The 23,230-nt window shown below is 43.8% G+C and overlaps 1 protein-coding gene across 4 annotated transcripts in view; it reads left to right on the forward strand.

The window, feature by feature from the left end:
- The window catches only part of LOC119161048 (superoxide dismutase [Cu-Zn]), an 81,323-nt gene extending 63,855 nt beyond the window's left edge, over positions 1–17,468 (forward strand). For 3 of the 4 annotated variants that reach the window (XM_075880033.1, XM_037413370.2, XM_037413369.2), the window contains 3 exons: positions 3,698–3,767; positions 10,645–10,762; positions 17,277–17,468. In XM_075880033.1, the coding sequence (XP_075736148.1) occupies positions 3,698–3,767; positions 10,645–10,762; positions 17,277–17,411 (323 nt within the window). In that variant the 3' untranslated portion in view covers positions 17,412–17,468. The remainder of the gene's footprint in view (positions 1–3,697; positions 3,768–10,644; positions 10,763–17,276) is intronic. The other variant, XM_075880034.1, reaches the window with a different exon arrangement.
- Positions 17,469–23,230: the final 5,762 nt, after the last annotated feature.

The raw sequence follows: 23,230 nt of genomic DNA on the forward strand, positions 1-23,230 counted from the left end.
TGCAGCCAATGATCGAAGTAACCGAGTAGTCGACCAGCCAATTGTCGCCCTGTCTCAAATTTTTTTGTCTTAGCTTCGCGAAACTTTTCCGACAGCCTTTTTCGCTACACTTTAACCTTTGCAGCAATGTTTGCTTTAGCTTCTCGTAGTCGGTGGCATCCTCCGCAGCCATACGTCCGACAATACTCAAGGCCTCGCCTGAGAGGCATAAGCTTAACGAAAGCGCCCACCTGTGGCTTGGCCATCCCTGGCTGCTGGCTACCCGCTCAAAGCGCTAAATGTACACGTCGAGGTCGTCGCGGCCTTCATTGTAGGAAGAAATAAGCTTGTAAGCGCTTCTGAGCGGTTCGATGGTGGCTTGCACGGGCTCTCCATCGGTTGCAACTGTAACAGCCGAGACCTCAGCAAGACGACACTTCACTTCTAGAAGACTTTGCACTGTTGCCAGACGAGCGATCTCCTGTTCGTGTGCTATTCACGACGCACCCCTATCCTCAGCTCGTCTATCGCGCTCTTTGTTCTGCTGCTCATCGATCCACTCTTTCAGTTCTTTACGCGACAAGCCAAGTCTCTTGCCAATCAGAATATACTTCTCCCAAGCCATTTCCGCCCACTGCCCAAACGAGAAGTGCGGCTCTGGAAGTCTGCGGTGGCTGCAATTTCGATAGAGGCAAAAATGCTGTACGCCCGTGTGCTCAGATTTGGGCGTGCGTTAAGGAACACCAAGAGGTCGAAATTTCCGGAGTCTTCCACGACGGCGTCTCTCATAATCATATGGTGGTTTTGGGACGGTAAACCTCATATATAAATCAATCTGGAAGTTGAAACTACAGCGTGGTCTTACGTCGCGGACGCCAGAAAAATTGTGATGGTTAGGACGGTTCGGCACTTCTAGTATTCTGCAGTGGCGCAGGAAACTGACAGGGAGGCATTTTGAAATATTTACTTAAGGAACTAAAAATGAAGCATTGTCGGTGGTGTGGTCGTCGTCGGAACGTCCACCATAGCACGCGAGAAGACAGAACGAGTGGTCGTCCCGTGATCTGAGGCTCACGGCTTTCAAGAAGTGGCAGCGGCGCCTAAAGCTGGCGGGACCAGACCGACTTGGAGCCCGGAACTGCACTACGCCTGGCCCGAACCCTGAAAGTGCGCCTCGCGTCACCGTGCCACCGCGCTCTTCTTTTTCGTCCCTCCGTGCTCGGTGGTCTGCGCCGACGTTTTCACGCGGTATTGAGACGTGACAGCAACTCTTATTTACGCTTTCCTTTATTCGACCTACTTTTCTGAAAGACCCATGTGTGTGCAATTTAGCACGCGTGTTCGTTAGTTTTTTTTTTAACCTCACAGTTTGCTCTTTCTTTTTCGAACATTCAGTATCATCCTGTGCTCCTAACTCTGTAACAGTTATTTTGTTGTCCTAATATTGTCTCCCAATTCTAATACTTCAACAACTAATAATAATATCTATGTTTTACGTCGGAAAAACACATATAAGAAAGAGAGACGCCGCTGTGGAGAAAGTAAAAAGCTCTAGGAATTTCGACCGGCTGAGTTTTTTAACGTGTACTTGAATCCGTAACCACATGGCTTCTAGGATTTTCGCCTTCATTTTCAAAGCCAGGGCCAAGATTTTATACAGTGGCTACCAAGTTAGCAATCACACACCATATCGACAAGACCTAGAGTGCGGGAGCGCGGGGGCGCGCGCATCGAGGCACCCTAACAAGACCGCCATGGAGGGTCCACCTACCAACCTAGGTTCGATTCATCCTTGTAGCGTTGTAACTTGTTTGCCGTTTTCATAAGAAACCACTATACCCATTGCTTTCGCGTTTGCTGCGGACACAATTAGAAGATGGCCTGGGCAACATTTTTGACCGGGCTAGTTGGTGAAGTTTCATATTAGCTAACAGCACACTCTGAGACACGAACGAAAGAAAGGCATACGTAGACAGGCGCTGACTGACAAATTGTAAGTCATCGCTTGCGTTCGTGTGTCTCTTCTACGGCCGCGGATCAGAGTGCGCTGTAAGCGGTAATGGTGTCTACGACGGTAATTTGGAAACCGCTACACACCGTGCCTGTGCTTCTCGCTATGATATAAAGAACGTTGTGCCCGAGAGAATTTCGACAAGAATACTTGTACTGCAGAATGCCGATGCACTTTTTTGTTACAGTAACACCAAAAAGAAAAAAATGTTCGTACAGATGGTTCCCCCTAAATATTCAAGAATGTCTCACCCGCAGGTCGCTTTGAAAACCAAGTGCATGATTAAAGTAGAAGTCACGATATATACTGCTGAATTCTGAGTAGAATTAGAAGACAAACAAATTTTTGGTGTGATGCTATGGCCGTGGTTATACCTTTGTCCGGGAACACATACATTTGACTCTCGTCACACAAACTTAAGGGCATACAAGTGGTGTTACGTATCCCCTGCTAAAGGCTAGACCACAACAGGAACGTAATCGTCGCGTTTAGTTAGTTTGTCTCGTTAACTTGAACAAACACACACTACTCAGCAGATGTTTCTGCAGTGGTAGTTTTATCAATTGAAAATTAACTCGGGTATCGCGATTAACTCACGTGGATTCTCTGCATTGCGACGATGGCTACATGTAAGCTCAACTTTAAATACTACCGTTTAATTTAAGATTCAGAGAGAGAGACCGTCCGTGGAGGTCTCTAACGTTACGCAATTTTAGATTATTTGTCAACGCAAGTGTTCGGATGTCGTATCACCATTGAAGTCTATGTTTTTTGATGACCAAACATTTGACTAATTCTTCAATGACGTCTGCGTCTTTATAGAAAGAATATATTGGAATACTGCTAGTTAACAATCATCTGAAAGCCTCTTTCTTTCTCGAACAGTCACCAAAACGTATCACTAACAAAATAAATACCATTTTGTTTTCTCTTCTGCTCTGCTTATATAGATGTCGCTACCATTACCGTTTTTCCCGTTGTCCCATGTTCTCCTGCGGTAAACCATCATTTGCAAACATTCGGAAGCCTTGTAAGACCCTCTATAGCTAGGAAAAATACATTACCATACCTTCACACGAACGATCCTATTATTATATCATCACTAATTTTTTCATCACAATGCACAGAGATTTCAGCGTTTGACTTGTTAATGTGTGATTACCACACACACCCAGGTTCTGGGGTACAGTCCGAGAAGGTGGTCAATGCTATAGCAAATAACTTCTGAGCTGCACGAATTCCTGAAGCCTGCTAATTCATTCTTTACCCACTGCTAAGAAAATAAATTTTTCTTGCCTTTTTATGTATGCGTAACTGACACATAAAAAAAAGATACTGGCTGAAATTTATTTTAAGGATGTCAATTTTAGTGCAGCGCTTGTCAATGCTTTATTTTCTTACGTGCAGAAGATTCAGGTTGCGGCGAATAAAGTCGTGAAAAGGCATGCGTCTCAGAGCGGGCTCATGAACAAGTTTCGGCTATGTAAACGTCTCGCCTTCATGCGCCAATATCCAAATATCATGTACCACGTCATTTTGTAGTGGACCCTTATGTTCTAAGAGCATGCACAGAAACGGAAATTGAAAATAGCTCTTAAACCTACTTTCAATTGTGCGTGTGCGTAGCATGTCATATTTTGAAGATTTTAAGACTCCTCTCATTTCTGTCGAGTAACTGTAAGTGATTTCGCTGCATCTTTATCTCAGGTTGCGCATCGACGGGCCCCCACTTCAATCCGTACGGAATGAACCATGGTGGTCCGACAGCTTATGATCGGTAAGATTTTTCGGATTTCTTTTATTTCTGTGAGAAATACCTCCTTTCAACAAATCCTACTGTTCGTGTAAGCCGGTAATTTGGCATACTTTTCTGGACGAACACATATACATTTCGATATGTTAATCTTGATAGTATAAAAAAGCATGATTTTGCTCATTGAGTACAAGTCTGTGTTATACCTTGCATATAAAAGATGCATTCAAAACGAAAGTTTGAAGTGATATTTACTGCGTTGCTCTTCTGTATTAGTGGTCCTGTGAGGCAGTAGTTTGCAGAATATGCATACAAGTATAACTCACCGTTTGCAGCATATGCATACGCGTATAACTCACCTAACTGCCTATAGTTGCCGCTTATGCTGCTTATTAAAATTACAGGAGTGATGGGATATGACACTTTAAATCCATTCAATTTCTTCCTGATTTTTATCAGCACGAGAAGGCAACAAATATACACCGCATTATTATCGAATGATATCTGACATCGAACGCGGTTCTGCTTCAGATATCAAAAAAAAGTGAAAAACAGAGCAAAACACGGGACTTTGAGAGAGATGGGCGAAGCAGTGTCTTCGCAGATCCGATGAATCCTCCTCGCCTCTTAGTTCTTAAAACACGTCAACTACGTCAGCACTAAGCGGTAGATCTTATTAGCATTTCGCGCTTCTCGGCTACACACTGTTATCGCTGCTTGCACAGTTTTAAACACTCAAAATGAAGTGTGAGCCGGTGATTATGCACAATATTCATGCGAGACATGAAAGAACGGATAAGCAGCTGCATGGCAAAGCAGTGAAGAAGCAGAATCCTATTTGATATTCTGCGTATATGGACCAATGAATGGCATGTACACATTAGACGTCACAGTAACTGCTGGTCATTCCATGCCAAATCATCCAGCGTTTTTCCGGCCAACGTCAATATGACTGAAAAAATTCCACGTGTTTCTCACAATTCGAATAATTGATTTATATGCGGGGTTTAACGTCCGAAAAGCACCGTGCGAATATGAGAGACGCCGTAGTGGAGGGCTCGGGAAATCGCGGATACCAGGGGTTCTTCAAAATGCACCGAAATATTAGCACACGGGCCTACAGCATTTCTGCCTCGATTGAAAATGCAGCCACTGCAGCCAGTATTCGATCCCGTGACCTGAGGGTGTTTCTCGAAGTTCATCACTCGGCCTGCTCGTTAATTGCCGTTTCGTAAATGTTGATTGATTGATTCATATGTGGGGTTTAACGTCCCAAAACCACTATTTGATTATGAGAGACGCCGTAGTGGAGGGCTCCGGAATTTTTGACCACCGGGGGTTCTATAACGTGCACCCAAATCTCAGTACATGGGCCTACAATATTTCCGCCTTCATCGGAAATGCAGCCGCCACAGCCGGGATTTGATCCCGCGACCTGCGGGTCAGCAGCCGACTACCTTAGCCACTAGACCACCGTGGCGGGGCTTTCGAAAATGTTTCCTGCCTATTTATGAGTGTCTGTAGCTTTGCGCCGACTGAGCTGGAGTGCATCAAACCACAATTTATTTTTCAATAAAAGCTTTTTATTGCGCTCAATAAAATTGTATTTGTGGCAAGGTAATGAAGTAACCTAACTGTAAAAATAATGACTTACTCATGTATACAAATTCTTCGAGAGCTTTTCTTACGAGTAATATTGAAGAAAGTTGCCAAGTTTGCGATTTTTCCAGGAACATGGCAAGCTCAATAGAAACAAATAAAATATGTGCTGGTTGCCTGTTTGACATACTACAAAATTAAAAATATTTTCGGCGCTGAAGCAGATAGTCTGAAAAAAATGCAAATAACGCTCTTTGGGGCAAAAACAATGTATTCTGATTCAAAAAAACACTCCTTGGTGGTCGGACTAAGAACATGCACAATATCTCTATTGAAAGCCCTATGTATTAGCTAAGAATACGTGAAGTTACTGGAGGGTAACAATGTAATTATTTGATAAATATTTTTTTTAAATAGTGTATCTTCACTAGATTTTCGTCTACATATTTCACGCAGAATGACGCCCCGGCAAGGGCAGTCTTCTCTATTACTTGATTGATAGTATGAATGTGGTCAATTGTTGAGTAGCCTGTTCGAAATCCTGCTTGTTCCTTTGGTTGATTGAATTCTAATGTTTTCTTTACTCTGTTAGCAATTACCTTTGTAAATAGCTTGTATACTTCAGAGAGCAAGCTGATCGGCCTGTAATTCTTCAAGTCCTTGTCATCGCCTTTCTTATGTATTAAGATGATATTAGCGTTCTTCCAAGGCTCTGGTACTCTTCCCGCCAGGAGACACCTCGTAATTAGGGTGGATAGTTTCTCTAACACAATCTGTCCTCCATTTTTCAGCAGATCTGATGTTACCTGATCCTCACCAGCAGCTTTGCCTCTTTGCATGCTCTCCAAAGTTTTTCTGACTTCTTCTATGATTACTGGTGGGGTGTCATCTGGGTTACTGCTAGTTCTTATAGTATTAAGGTCGTGGTTGTCTCGGCTACTGTACAGATCTCTGTAAAACTCGTCCGCTATTTTAACTATCCTATCCATATTGGTAGTTATTTTGCCTTCTTTGTCCCTTAGTGCATGCATCCGATGTTTGCCTATCCCAAGTTTCCTCTTCACTGCTTTGACACTTCCTCCGTTTTTCAGGTAATAGAGAAATGCTCAGAGTATAACCAACCACTATACATAGCCTTCATAGATTATAAGAAGGCATTTGATTCAGTAGAAATATCAGCCGTCATGCAGGCACTGCGGAATCAGGGCGTAGATGAAGTATACATAAACATTCTGGAAGAAATCTACAGGGAATCAACTGCTACCATAGTGCTTCATAAAGAAAGCAACAGAATACCAATCAAGAAGGGTGTAAGGCAGGGGGACACAATCTCCCCAATGCTATTTACCGCGTGTGCACAGGAGGTTTTCAGAAGCCTAGAATGGGAACAGTTAGGGATAAGAGTTAATGGAGAATACCTTAGTAACCTGCGCTTCGCCGATGACATTGCATTGCTGAGTAACTCAGGGTACGAATCGCAACTCATGATTACGGAGTTAGACATGGAGAGCAGAAAGGTGGGTCTTAAAATTAATCTGCAGAAAACGAAAGTAATGTACAACAGCCTCGGAAAGTAGCAGCGCTTCGAGATAGGTAATAGTGTACTTGAAGGTGTAAAAGACTATGTCTACTTAGGGCAGGTAATAACCGCGTAGCCGAACCACGAGATTGAAGTAACTAGAAGAATAAGAATGGGATGGAGCACATTCGGCAAGCACTCTCAAATTATAACAGGTAGATTGCCACTATACCTCAAGTGGAAGGTATATAACAGCTGTACCTTGCCGGTACTCAGCTACGGAGCAGAAACCTGGAGACTTACAAAGAGGGTTCAGCTTAAATTGAGGACGACGCAGCGAGCAATGGAAAGAAAAATGGTAGGTGTAAGCTTAAGAGACAAGAAGAAAGGAGAGTGGATTAGGGGACAAACGGGGGTTAAGGATATCATAGTTGAAATAAAGAAGAGGAAATGGACATGGGCTGGGCATGTAGCGCGTAGACAGGAAAACCACTGGTCATTAAGGGTAACTAGCTGGATTCCCAGAGAAGGGAAGCGGGTTATGGGGAGACAGAAGGTTAGGTGGGCAGATGAGATTCAGAAGTTTGCGGGTATAAATGGGCAGCAGCAAGCACAGGACGGGGTTAACTGGCGGAACATGGGAGAGGCCTTTGTCCGGCAGTGGACGCAGTCAGGCTGATGATGAAGGGCAGTCTTCAGCCAAAGGCCCCTGAGCAGGGATAGAGAGAGCAAATTTGTAGCTGACTACACAACAATCGAAAAGGAAATGGGGTTATTATCTGCCTTTTATTGCCCACAGAGGTGCGCTACAATGAATATGACTAGAGTTTGGAGACCAGTAGCGTAGCAAAAAAAAAGGGATAAAAATATTTGGGGGGGGAATGGTAAGGGGGAGGTGATTTCGTTCACTGTTTTTGTACGTTCGTAAGTGTGTCTATAATTGTGCGCATATGTATGCACATGCGCAACTTAAAAACACAAGTTGCATTGAGGAAAGGCCATAAGGCTGCTTTAGTTACGTAGGCGCAAAGCTGGCGGACAAACATGCTTTCAAAAAACAGCATTTCTCAAGTTCAAAAATATAACCTTCTATTAGCTTCACCGTTCTTTAGCTAATACACGGGTCTTTCAAATGATATCTTGTGCACATTTTTTGTCCGACTACCATGGCAAAACTTTTCGTCCTGAATACAGCGCTTCCCCCCCCCCCCAAAAAAAAGCGAAATTTGCAATTTTGTTTTAGTCTATCTTATGTAACTTAAGCACCTAAATCATTTTTTAATTTGTACCATGTCGAACAGGCTACCTGCGTATATTTTATTTGTGTCCATTTAGCTGGCCATATACCAGAAAAAAAAACTTCCTGATTTGGCAGTTCCCTTTAATTCTGGTCGTGATAAAGCCCTCGAAAAATTTATATACATAACCAATTCATTGCTTTTTTCCTGTTAGATTACTTCATTGTCTTGCCAAAAATACTATTTTATTGAGTGCATTTGGAAAACTTCTTTTTAAAAAATGTTTTTACGCCCTATAGCTCAGAGAACGCCAAACTACGGACTCTCAGGAATAGGAAGGAAAATTTGTGGCAATGGAAATAAATGCCCAGGACGAATTGGCCCTTAGAGAGGCAAGTGAACATTTTTTCAACCATAATCTTGGTGGTCGAAAAACACTGGGTGGTTTGACATGGAATGACACTGCTTTCTTCGTCACAGAAAGGCGCAAAAAGGACAAGTCCCATCAGGCTTAGGATTAGGCTTGTGCTTTATGTTCCTGTACTTTGTCATCGTTCTCGACAAACAAATTTTGGCACTGTGCGAAATAAAACTAGTTGGAAGTGTTGGAAGTCAGTGCTATTTCTATTTACCCTGTCTCTTTTTTTCTATGTTCAAGCACTGGAAAAACTTCCAAATATGACTACGCAGCATCTAGCCCAAAACTTGCAAATATGAATACGTAGCAACTATCGCAAACTTGCACTCTTGTAAGGACGAGAAATACAAGAAGAAAATATTGCGCTTGTTTTTTTTTCTATTTGGAGAGTCTGGTGAGTGGCCCTTTAAAGCAGAAGAGTTGTGTTGAATTCCCACTCAAACATTTTTGTTTGTGTTGTCTGTATGTACAGCGCCTCTTCTATTTTATCAACGCCAGCCAGATGCGCCCAATTCAGCCATTCACCACCCTCTCCTGTAGCTTTTTCCTGCTCTCGCCTATTGCCTAGCCTTCGCGTGTGCTTTGTGGGCATTGGGAAGAGAGCCCATCATTAGCCCCTCATGACGAAAATCGTATAAAGTTTCTTGTGTTCACTTGTGTACACATCCGTGGAGCGGCATCTTGTATTTCTCGTGTTTATAATACTGGTAGTTTCGCTAGATCAGTAAAATATACGGTGTTTTGAGATAGCGTGTCACCAATTTCGGAACTATGCGGACAACCAATGGGGAAGTGTCACTACAACGAAACTGCATGCGCAGACTTTAGGAACTCTGTGATGCATTGGCGGCATTGCTTCGAGCCACAGAGAAGAAGACCGAAGGAAGGAATCTGACAGACGCATAATATTGGAGTGGGAAGCACGTCTATCAAATATCGGGGGAAAGCGCTCGGACGCACGTATGAAGCGAGCCAGGTCACCCCTCATATAGCAGCACATCACGAATAAATCTTGAAACAAGACGGACCGCCAGCTCCTATTGAGAAGCGAGCATTTGCACTGACAATGAAAGAAATAAAGAAGGCGTGGCCGTGTATCTCAGTTTTTCGCTAGGTGTAAACAACACGGACGTCCGAACTTTTGTGAAACGAGCTCTTTAACAATATCGCGAGACAACCGCCTCTAACAGTCTCACCACAGTGCGCCCACGAGCAGCATTCACTGCGCGTGGCGTTGTTGCGTGGTTTGGGCGACCCTCCTTACGCTTTTCTACAATGTTTTCTGCACCTTCGTAGGATGGAACGGGAACCTGCGATTTCTGTAACGATCCATTGGCCATATAAAAATAGTTCTGGGCTCCGACGTACTTGCTGTCCGCGCTTCCTGTTAGATGATGATGTCACCGATCAGCGGTGCACAGCTTGTGGCACCCAGCGCTGGTGGAGGAAGAACTATTGGGAGGCTTTTTAGTGACAAAAACGCACGATTTATATACATATTTAAACAGGTCTAACACACTAGTCATCAAGACGCGCCTTTACATGAGACACAACAGACCCAACCGAAGGCCAGAGAGAGAAAGCTCGCCGAGAGCACACGCGACGCGCTTTTTATATCCGCAGTCCATGCACCCGCTTTTACTCAAACACACACGGTTACAGCCAGTGACGCCGATGCGCGTTTCCTGCTGTGTAAACGGGCACCTCCCGCGTTTCTGGTAGATGCGGAGCGCGTTTGGGTGGTACACCGATGAGCGTTGATTGCAAATGGGGTCGTTGCATTGACAGGTATAACAATGAGAACAAGTATATGCCCACATCGTGGAAAGTGTGGAAAATTGGTCTAAGTCATTTTGGTCAAATTATGCGGTGAGACCAGACACAAAGAAAGAAGCACGACAAACAAGTGCTTGTTTGTCTCGCTCCTTTCTTCGTGCCTCGTCCCACCGCGCAGTTCGACCAAAATGTGTCCACATATCAGATGGGTTTGTGCTCTGAAATATAGTGAAACGCACATAGTTAGTCATACTAAATGGCGAAACACCGATCATGTCTTTCGAGTGATCAAGTATATGCTGCTTTCATTCTGTAGTTTATTATATTTTGACATGGAACTTCTTTTTCAAGTCACGTGGGAGACCTGGGAAACATCGAAGCCGATGAAAATGGTTCTGCTCTGTTTATTATGGTGGACCATCTTTTGACATTAAATGGCAACAACTCTATCATAGGTCGCGCTGTTGTGGTAAGTAGCAGGCACTTCTGACCAATTTAAAATACAGATCACAAATGTTCACTTTTAATGTTTGCTGTTGTGAAGAGCAAAACATACGCTTACGGATTTCTTTCTCCAAAGCAAAATGAATTCTTTTGTGTAAGCGTATGTAAACGATATCTCGTAAGCATTGTTTTCATACAGTCGTAAGCTTTTGTACAATATAATGAACGTTAATTGCTATTGCTGCATTTATGACAAGTTTAACACCGCGTGGACGCCAAGCAATTGTATCCAGTATCACTACACACCTTATGCCACCATGTTGCTTAGCACTCTACAAGTCTACGATGCCAAAGGCGGCATTGCATTCGATGTGACCTATCAACTACTACTATTAAAGACGCCTGGCTAGTAAAACAACGAACTTTTTAGTTTTCACTGAATTCTACAAGAAAGAGCAATTGATTGCCACAAAATGTGATATTTCGCTGCGTTTTCGGGTATCACACTATATACTTGGTAGAGCACGATCTTTGCCGTCATCATCACTCACCGTACACCAAATACACAACAGTAACAAGTAGGAGAAAGCTATTGCCATGAGATAAAATCACTGTAGCACTTGTGGTGTGTGCTTCTTATTGTCTCCATTTTGATCATGTGATATGTATTGTAGCAGCACCCACCCCAGTAAAAGTTGGACGATATCTGTACGCGCATCCTAATGTAATCCAAGTGTCAAGATGTGCGTAAAGTTGTTGCGTTTGCGTATAATTTATGTGCTCAAACTCTTGAAATTAAAAAAAAAAGTTCCCTCACTAGAAGCATAAACTTCTTCTTGAAATGTTTACGAGCAGAGGAATGAGGGAGAACGGCAGCTGCCAGCAGTTTTTGCCCAAGCACAGCAACCACGAGCTCGTGCCGATGGCGATGCCAGTGAGGCAATAAGCAATCACAATTTTTCTCAATGCATTATATCTGGTTCTTTTTTAGGCTGCGTTCATCGCATGATAATACGTTAATTTTGTAAAAGAATAAAAACAAAATAATAAAAAATACCGCGGTTTCATTTAGGACTGCTTGTGTGAATCTGAAAAAGTACACATGCCTGACATAACTGGTATTTATAAATGGTGTCATTTTCCGTAATGAGGAAAACGTGTATGAAGAATTGTTATATAACAATTACGTGGAAAATAAAAGAGTATATAATAGCATATATTATATTTCTTCATCCTGAACCCGAAGCTGTAGCTGAGAACGAATGTGAGGGCTTGTTGAATATTTTATTCAAGAACGAGAACAATGAAGTCTGGGCACGAGAGGAAAGCTCGTGCCTGAGGTGTGCCAACAAGTTTTGGGTAGACACTCGACGCGTTTTAATCTCTTTGAACCATTCAACCTTTGTTTTCGCTCCATTATACCGGCAAATACACCTTTTCTTCTAATTTTATAGTGCCGAAAAACCCGTGACTCTGCGACCCAAGCGACCCGATGAAATTACTTCACCGCAACGAACATGGAGCTCAGAAAAGGCAAATGAACGGCTTAGTAAGCTCTGCAGACGTGTTTACGAGAAGAAGCACGCCAACTGATCGACTCTAACCAATACGCCTCACCGGATCCTCATGTGGAGCACGACCAGCTGAAAGCAAGCAACGTAGGCCTGCGGACGCTCAACTTATATATCGAAGCACACCTCACCAACGACAAAGGCGCAGAAGGTTATGTCTCCGTAGCAGAATATGAAGACAGCACTGCTGCTACGCTGGCGTTGCCGAGTCACCACATGGAGGTGCTGAAGGCCTCGACGTCCAGGATCCCCGACAGTGCGGCAAACAACATCGCGAACGAAGGTATCATCACTGAAGGTAGCCGTGCTTTCTGCGATCAGATGATACACGGGCTTATCGGCTCTCGTCTGCTTAAACTTGAGCTGCTTCAATTGAACGGAAGCTCAACGCAGTGGTAACCTTTCTGGGATAAGTTCAGGCACTCGGTTCACGAAAAACCCAGCCCATCGAACATCGAATAGTTCCACTCTTAGAAGAGCTAGTGACTGGACAGGCATGTAAGGCCATCGACGGCCTTCAAGCCACGGAGCAGTCATAAAAAGGCGCCATCACTCTACTAAGGGAGCACTTTGGAAAAAAGTAGATAATTGTACAACAACGCTTGGCAAAGCTGCGAATGATCAAGCCAGTAAAGTCTTCCAGTGATGTGGCTTTGTTGCGAAACCTATTGGGCACCATCCATATCAAAATCAGAGAACTTGAGATCTTCGGATGTCTGGAGGTATCATATCCTACCATATTCATCGAGGTCATCACTAAATCGATTCCCAGAGATATCAAGGTAGAGTATTTCAAACAGCAGAGCAGCCAGACGAACGTCGAGGCGCTTGCAACGCCAGAGACGGAACTTCAGGAGATACTCGATTAAGTGCGCATGGAGGTGGCGGTTCATAAGAAACGTGCCTCTTTGTGGACGTCTGTGGTCTTGGTGCCCCAGACCACCGACAAAACACGCTTCATGAGGGTCGACCCACGGCGTCTGATTTGATCAGCCATGCAAGGATTGAAAAAGGTACCTGTTTTTTTTTGCCATTCTGCAGGACACACTTCGGATGTATGCACATCCGTCATTACCTTGCATGAAAGAAAGAACGGCCTAGCAAAGGCCGGCAGATGCTTCAAGTGCACCATCAAAGGACGTCAGTCTAATGATTGCCACCGTCATGTAATTCGTTATGGGTGCAATGGAAGGCACGCAACAGATGTTTGCGATCCCGTATACGCTCAGAAGCAGCACTCAACGAATCAAGGACCCCTAGCTTGCATGTGAAATTGAACAAGTAGTCATCGCAAAATACTGAGAACATAGTGCTGCTACAGACGTTCAGAACAGACTTGATAAACCAATGCGAGTCCAGCTTTATTAGAGGTGTCTTTGACAATTGAAGGCAACAGACATTCATTATTTAGAGAAGACATCTCTAAAAAGCGAAGACTACCCACAGTGCGCACCATCGAAATGGATGTCAAGAAGTTTGGAGAGGAGCAAGCGGAGCATAGAAAAGATAACTGAACATTGTAAAAGTGACAAAATGAACCAATATGAACATTCCAGATACGAAATAGAAGCGATAAAAGTCCCGTTGCTCTGTGAACAGCTGATTGAAATGCCAACGACAAACATGGTTTTGCACCAGCTATTCGATGAAAAGAAGTTTATTGCTGACATGAATGTTATTCCTGGTCTAAAAGCAGAATCTGGTATAAGCTTGCTTGTAGGAGTGGACCAGATGTGCATAACAATGCTCAATGAAGTTCATTCATATTAGCAGGATTGAAGCTTAGCTGCTTTTAACACGACGCTTATGTGGACGTTTCAAGGACCTATACAGTGTGAGGAACAGCGCTTTAAGTGTGCCGCTACTACTATGATCAATGTACTTCACACGATTTGCGTGGACACAGACATGCCTCGCTCTCGGCAACAACTCTCGTATCCCGGTATCGTGAACGGGAACGAGACAGTCTGGTCATTCAATGATCGAGATGTGCGTCACAACGATTGGTGATTTGAAGTTGGACTTCCGTCTAGAGCACTGAGCTCAACTCAAGCAAAGGACCAAGCAGCAGCCTAGAAAAAGCTTCGCAGATCAACACGACACATTGCCGCAAGGTCAGAACTCAAGCAACGACACGACAAGGCGATCAGGCACCTCCACTCCGAATAACGCTCTGGAAAACATTCTTTAGAAGACAAGGACACGTTTGTGAACGGCAGGCGCACCGTTAGGATACGAAAACGCCTTAAAGAAGCTCATATCACGTGCGGCAAGAAAACACCAGTGCGATACTGCCGAACCGGTACCTCAGCTCATCGTTATGCCTGCTCACCGAGAAGTACACCAAGGTGGTGCTTGTGCAACGTTAACTGAAATTTGTGCTTGCTTTGGGTGGGGAGGCCCACGCACGTGGTTAAAAGTTAAATTGGAAAGTGTTCAACGGGTGCTTGGTTTCGAGGAAACGTGACAAGTGCACTGAGAGCAACTAGACAGTGCGATCGTGTGCAGCAGGTCGTCAGAAGTGACAAAAGCGGATTTGTAGGGCTGGCTAGTGTGGCGCTAATCATGTAGGACTAGTGCTTTAAGCAAGTGTGCCTTAGTTATTCTTAATCATACGCTTGACAGTCATTCTGAATATATTTACCTTCCTTTCACAATCATAATAAATCAAGCTATTCACTTCAGGCCGCGCAGTGTGCTGAATATTTTGTTCAAGAAAGAGGAGAACAAAGTGTGAGCACGAGAGAATAGCTCGTGCCTGGTGTGTGCCAACGAGCGTTTGCTGGACACTCAACGCATTGTAATCTCTCTGAGTCATTAAACCTTTGTTCTCGCCTCATTCTACCGGCAAAGACACCCTTTTTTCTACAGAGCTTTTACAATTGCCAGGCCTTGTCTATAAATGTGATGAAGTTAGTAAATATTCTAGATTCAGATGTGAACTGTAGATGTACATGTAACATTACGAAATTAGCGGCGAAGGGGAACGTGCGTGTAGCTCACGGAATTTATCTGACATAGGTTTTCTACATGATTCGATCTGTAACATGATATTCTTTAGAAATATATTGTCACGTGATTATAAATAGCACAACCTTTGTTTATAGGAGCACTGGACGTCGAGTCGAACCGGTCACACGAGCTCATCGTATAGTCTTTTTTCTCACATTGGCGCATACACGCATTGACATTGCCCAATCTCGCAACATGGCCTTGGCTATATATTACCCACGTAATAAAGTAATAATTTCATCTTCCGCGCTTTGTACACTGAGAGAAAAAAGAGTCTTAGTGAATAAAAACCCATGCATTGCCATCGAAAGCAGAAGTAAGGAAACCCAGCATCTAAACACCTTTAGAAACATTTAACGGCTTCTGAAAACATTATCTGGATCAAATATAGTATAAAAAAACAACATAGCTCCAGTCAGTAGGGAGTTTGATGAAATGTAGGTATTCAGGCTTAGAATCGCTCTAAAATATTTTTGACAGAGCATGTTTTCTTTTTTTCCTAAGGCATCACTAATAGTTTCATTGTGGTCCCCGCTTGCTTGGTGGCCTTTGAGAAATATTTACATTTACTAGTAAAGCGATGCCACCAAGGTCATCAAATACGCTCAGAGCTAGTAAACAAATGCATTTATAACTGTTAACTTTCTTAAAACCTGAAAAGTGGTTATGGCGGCTCATGAACGCTAGGCCACGGGTGTAATTTTCGACAGTGTCCATCGCTTTACTACAGCCTGAATGCAGTACCTCTCGATTCATTTGATTTGGGAGCACATCACTGAGCCTATAATGAAGTAGATATATTCATATTTATTGTTTAGTAACAATGACCCCTTAGCTTGGGATTCAATCTTCTATTCCGATCTTAAATTTGCACTTGGCAAACTTATGGTAAGATTGTCTTGGCTGAAATATTCTCGTTCTTGGTATTCAGTCAATCAATCAGTCAATCTTATTTTTCTTCGCACTAACATAGGTGTATGTATCCGTTAGGTGTTCTTATGTTATATTCTTTTTTACAAACGCTAATGAACAGCGTTTAGTGGTAGGAATAACACACATTCGAATTGCCGTGTTATAGTTTTGAGCTATGCTCTAACAACATGTTCAAAGCAACTGTAGTTTTTCTGTGACAGCCACAGTAGTTGAACATAAAGCACATATGACATGCTAAGGTTTAAAGCTAGAGAGCCTTAACCATAGTACTCACACCTAAGATTCACGCTCTACAATGGTGTTATTATATGCACCAGGCGGAGCCTAGAGTGCTTGTGCTTGTGTGCGTATTTTAGAGGTTACAAGTGACAGTAGCTGAGGAGAAAGGCAGTCTTGTATCCACTGTATGACTCGGATGAAGGAGCTTATAGAGACGGTAATGGTGCTCGCACTTAGAATGCTATGCTGTTGCAGTAAATAAGCGGATGTCAAGAAAGCTTTTAAAAAAAGAAACTGCTCGAGTGGATATTATGCTTAGAAAGCAAAGCCGGACCTACCGACATTTTACTCCAGGCACAATAAGACGTTAGCAAAGAGCGCAAGAACAGCGTTTGGCAGGCTCACTGTACAAACTTAATATCGGGAAATTTCTCGGATAGATACTGCTCAACATGCGTCGTCGGTATTCTTGGTTTACTTCAGAAGCCTCAAAGCCTTGGAACATGATAGTTGAGAGCAAGCTACCTGTGCTACTGCAAATTTATTACTTTTGTTAGGAGCATAGATCTCTTATTACAAGCTTATAGTAGCATTCGCGATATCAAACCACAAGCACTTTAGGTGGGATTTGGTATCATGCGCGGAAGCCATGTCATGGAGTAGACTCGAAGCAAATGCTGGTTTCACTTCTGCTGCCAAGACATAGAAAAAGCGTCTACTCCACAATTTTTAAGCCTTTTTCGTTGAGGTCTGCCGAAACCGTTGATTTGTACAGATTTTTTTCATGGTAAATTTTTTTTTCAGGTGCACGCCAACGAAGATGACCTGGGCTGCGGCGGCCAAAACGATAGCCTAACGACCGGACATGCAGGAGGTCGCCTAGCGTGCTGCGTCATCGGGATAGCAAAGTCGAAACGAAAGAATGAGCAACTTCATTAAAATGCAAATGATGAATGTTTATACTCTAGGGGTAATAAAGTGAGCAAGGAAGGTGAACGAGCATAGCATCCGATTTCTTACCTTGCACTAAGCGGAGGTGAAATGCAAGTAAAGATGTGAATGAACGCGGGCCGTAAAATGTAGTGACTGCGGCAGCTGTATATATATAATATATATGTGTGCGTGTGTGTGTGTGTCAGCACAAGTTGTCGCTCAATCTGTGGGTATATTATAGGAAGAAAGAATATTTGGCGATTTTGACGCACAAGTTAAAACAGTTTTTATTGACGTTTAGGTCATGAGCCCAGCCTAAACGTCAATAAAACTGTTTTAATTTGCGCATGTTTTGATGTCATTCGGCCGAGTGAAAGAAAATACTTCTATGGGCATACATATACGCCAGTATATGACTGCAGATTGGTACTATTTAAACACATGAAAACAAGTATATAAAAATTTACAGAAATGTCACTTCGAATGATGCATCCCCTGGTTCCTCTGGCAACCCAATCGTTCAGTGCAGAAACGCTGATGCCATTACATCACAGCTCAGATGACTGCACGTTCCCAGCCATGGAACGTATTCTGCCTCTAAAAATATCTATGTTTTTCGCACTATTAAAGTAGCTAGGGAGAGATATGATCAGAAATGCATGTTTCTAGACTGTCTGCTTACTTGTCAGAATCAGTGGTTCCTAAAGGTCTCATAATTTATTTATTTATTTATTTATTTATTTATTTATTTATTTATTTATTTATTTATTTATTTATTTATTTATTTATAATATCCTCAGGGCCAAATGGCATTACAGAGGGGAGTGGATTACATTGAATAACACATGGTACATGGTGGGGAGGGAAAAATACAGCGTTAGTACGAATATAAGCAAAAGTCAGCGTACAAACAAAAAATACATTAAATAGGTCCTGCATATACAATGTTAGCTACGGTATCACGAAAAAGATGGTTGTCATTAATAGCAACAATTTCAGGGGGAAGGTGGTTCCACTCGCGAGAAGAACGAGGCAGGAACGACTGCGCAGCTGTGTTAGTACGATAGGTGATAATTCCAACCTTGTGACGGTGATCGACACGGTGAGCAAGGAAGGTGAACGAGCATAGCATCCGATTTCTTACCTTGCACAAAGGGGAGGTGAAATGCAAGTAAAGATGTGAAGGAACGCGGGCCGTAAAATGTAGTGACTGCGGCAGCTGTATATATATATTGTGCATCATCAGGCTGTTAAAGCATCACCCATGCACCATGCAAAATGGAATGAACCTGTGAAGAAACCTTTAGTTTACTTGTCTCCTTCTGAATTACTATGAGAACTCAGAAAAGTCTTTCTCAAACACTGAACGATAGCTGTTCTACCAATCAAGGTTATCATCAGAACAGATATTTCTATTCGAGGCATAACGGCTAAAGAAGCAAGATAAGATTTCCAAGATTACAACGAGCGAACGTGCGCGTGACAGTGTGCATATGCCGGCCTCTTTGATAACTGTTACCTCATGGGATACTTCGGTAGCTTCCTTTATGGTACCCCAGCCTAATAATAATAACATAATAAATCTTTTCAATCCTAGTTTTTCAGATGACGTGAATTCTGTATAATCAAGTGGCAATAAGTTTTCTACGCGTCTCGTGGGTATCACGAATTTTAGTTCCTACAAGATCTAGACAGCTTCGCCCACAACATGAGGCTTCAAGAATCTTTTTATAATATTGCCGCCACGAATAACTCTACCGCTCCTTCGTTTTCGAATAAGCGATTGACACCCCAAGTTTAGCGTGACAAATGCCCTGATCTACACAAAGATGTGGTGCAGGGTTAGTTAATCAAAGCACACAAAAAGAGCAACTGTTTAAGACCAATATTTCTACTGAAAAAAATGGGGCAATAAAGAGCCTGGCCAACAATTCTGTGACTGTCATCAAACAAGCTGACAAAAAAAGTGCCGTTTTTATGATTAATTGAGATGACTATACATCTGAGGCTTACAGACAGCTACGTGACGATACCTTCTACAGGCATTTAGAAATAATCCGCACCACTCACTTTAAATGTAACAAACAAGAACCTATCCGAACCCCCTGTTAATTAGCAGGACTTATCTGGAGATCTGTGTTCATATAAATATGAGATAAATGTTACAATGCCATAGACTTTGCTGATATGCTCTGGCGTTGCTCCGCGTTATGCAGCGAGAAGGAAAATACTGGAGAGCGATCGGACGCAGATTTGCACAGTACCACACTAGAGAGAGAATTATGGGCAGTCCAATGGCTCTGCTAAGCGGCTTAAAGGCTAGGCCTTCGGTCCCAATGTGGGAGCGGCCCTCTTCGCGCTAGTACACTAGCAGCACTACCTATTGCACCTTAATAAAGTTCTTTCATCCATCCTGTCATTCATCGAAGAAGAAATGACACAACTCATGTGTTGTCTTTGTCGGCGTTCTTGAGACACACAAGAGCTATAACCCGTTTGGCAGGTGCATTTTCAGTAAAGTATTTTTTTCTATGTCTTGTGCGCTTCAATGACGCCTGCGAAGACAACATTTCGAAAGTGGGGTCTTGCCATCCAATCCCCGCTGAGGGTACATGTGAGTTTTATCACTGCACAGAACTGGTATCCCTGACCCTAAGATGGAACGCACCGACTACAGAGGCGCCCCGCCGCAATGGTCTCGTGGTTAAGGTACTCGGCTGCTGACCCGCAGGTCGCGGGATTGAATGCCGGCTACGGCGGCTGCATTTCTAAAGGAGGCGGATATGTTGTAGGCCCGTGTGCTCATATTTGCGTGCACGTTAAAGAACCCCAGGCGGTCGAAATTTCTGGAGCCCTCCACTACGGCGTCTCTCATAATTATATGGTGGTTTTGGGACCTTAAACTCCACATATCAATCAATCAACTACAGAGGCAACCCGACTGGCGGTGGAGACACAGCATCTGGCCATGGTTACGCTATCTGAACTGGTGACACATTCCAAGCTCTCCAAGAAAAGGATTGACTACCAGAAACCCTGCTGGTACAACTGCCTGTGGCCGGCGCGGCGTAACCTCAACCAGAGCCAAAGTTCCGGGTGATTACCAACCTAAGTCGCAATACCAATGCCTTCCGTGGCTCCAAAGACGGTTTTGCAGCGCGTGAACGAGTCAAAAGCATTCGTGAAACATTAAATCTTCATAGATGGCCAGCTGCATACACGCTGGAAACTGCCAAGGCTTGATTGGTAAGAGCTGCCGAGGACTGGTACCGATCAAGAAGCTCCAAGATCACTTTGTGGAAAGAATCCGAGGTGTTCTTCCCTCGTACCTTTGTCAGCCAGACTCCTATTGCAGAATGGTGGCGCAGGATGCTAGAGTGCGTGCAGCAGCGTATTGAGAGCACGGCCGCCTACCTTCACTTTAAGGTGTGTCTGTGCCACGAAGTCATCTCGACTTTACAAATACGTGAGAACAAGTTATCTCGAAGTTGATGTCTCGTGAATTATGCACAATGCCCATAGGTAGGATGCATGACAATGTCGATGACCTACAGCACGACATCTTGAAGCTCGAAAGCATCGAACGGGAAATACAGGAGGTTTTCGGCACACGCAACCAAAGCTGCAAACCACGTTAAGTTTCAGAATGCGGCCTGCCCGCTACCACGACAAGAAAACTGACGACCGCCGTGAACCAAATAACGGAACCACGCCAAGCATTACCGCCCGTCAACCGACACGTCACATCAGAGACCGAAGTCTACGCGACAGGCCGTCGTCTGCTCTCAATAGGAAGTGCCCAGGCAGAAGCAGGTGACGCCCCAAATCTACACGAACTGGAAGTTGTGCCTGATGCGAACCCCAAATGACGAATGATCCCGTTTTTCAATCACGCCTCGCTACATGTCAAAAATTCCGGAGACAGTGAAGCACCGAAAACGAAAGTAGGCGAAGAACCGACGCCGAGTATGTCTGCCGGAGAAACAGTAAACCTGAAAGACAAAGAACTAGCCGAAGCTGAAGACAAGGTAAAGCAGACTAACTGCCGACCCGGTGCTGGGAGAAAATACAGTGAGGCGGAGAGAGTGAAGGGAAAACCGGAAACGGTAAAAGAAACAGCCGGAAAAGGCGGCGAAGAAAGAAAAAACAAGGAACAAGATGACGAAGCAGCTGACGGACAAAAGGCGACGCATAAGGATAAGCAGGAGGCAGACGGCGACATAGACTGAGAGACGCTCGTGCAGTGTTCGGCCTGTGGCGTTTTCGTGGCCTGTGTGGCGTTTGTAGCCTGTGTGGCTTGTGTATTTATTTTGTTTGAGTAAATTATTCTTTTTATTACGAGATCGAAGACAACACGTGGCTGATGGAAAGTTAACAGATAAGGACCTGTGTTTCTTGCTCCCGCTAAGTCCTTCAGCAGGAAGGTTCTATCATTACCAAGCGCTTAGGTAAGCAACCTTGGCAGACCAATAGTGTCGGCTATTGGTTCCCTTAGACGATTTCCTGTTTTGTTGACACCATCATTAGGCATATTCCGCAAACTTAGTCATCCTATATCAAAGACTGTCCATTTATTACTCAACATTGTAGATATACCTGATCATGAAGGATCCTTTTTGGTCACTCTGGATGTATGTTCCTTTTGCACAAACATTCCAGACAAGGACGCGATTCGAGCTGTTCGTGAGGAATACGAGCATTCGGGCTTTGACCATTCTATGGATGGCGCAACATTAGCAACAATACTGAACTTAATTTTCTTATACACTAACTTTAAATTCAACAAAAGAAGTGTTTCACTTGCGATTCAAACACGCTTTTTGAGGCATATATATATATATATATATATATATATATATATATATATATATATATATATATATATATATATATATATATATATATATATATATATACATCATTTTATAAAAATCAGCATATGACGCTATTCGCTCACTGTCTTCACAATTGCGTTTTCGGTAGCCGCAGACATCTTGAGAAGGCTTGATAGGAAATCATTTAGAACTGTAATTGGGATAGTTAAACCGATTATCTTTAAATCATTGTAGTTCGACAGTTATTGAAATGATATAATTTAAGTTCCTGATGCGGAAAACCCATTTCCGCATTGAGATTACAGAACAGCGGCATCTCGTAATGACTATGAATTATAGAAATCTCGTGAATTATGCGTCGAAACCGAAACCAACGGACCGAAGAGCGCACCAAGCAGACGACTACAATAATGGCACTGCTGAAAACAGCATTCACAGAGCTGCAGTTATTCCCCATTCATTAACCTATGTGCGTCATGTGTGCTGTGATTGATAGCGCAGCCCTGTGATATGTGTCGTGCGCGAAGCTTCAAAGTGCGCGCCATTCAAAGTGCGCGCCATTCAAAGTGCGCGCTTGAAGCAGACAACGACGAAGGTAGCACGAGCGCTGAGTAGCGGGGCGGCGAAGGTACGAGAAGGAACGAGGAAGACGGGGCTCTCGACTCGGCCGTTGGGTTCCGGACCCGAGCCTAGTAACAGTCGAGCCCGGCCTACCTGCCACGTTCTACCTGCCACGGCCGTGCGTCGCTGACGTGCTGCGGCTTCAAGGCATCCTGTGCTTGAGGACACGCGGAGCTGTCGGGCTACGGGCACGAGTTCCAGTAGAGGTGTCCGGCCTGTACGTGGTCGGTGGTGGTGCGTATACCCTTCAAGTTGCCGCCTCGTCTACCGTGCGAGCAACGCGGAGCTGTCGGGCTACGGGCACGAGCTCCAGCAGATGTGTCCAGCCGCGACGTGGCTGCGGGGGCGGAGCCTACCCATCAACTAGTC

The sequence above is a fragment of the Rhipicephalus microplus genome, chromosome X, assembly GCF_043290135.1.
Source record: "Rhipicephalus microplus isolate Deutch F79 chromosome X, USDA_Rmic, whole genome shotgun sequence".
Taxonomy (NCBI): Eukaryota; Metazoa; Arthropoda; class Arachnida; order Ixodida; family Ixodidae; genus Rhipicephalus; species Rhipicephalus microplus.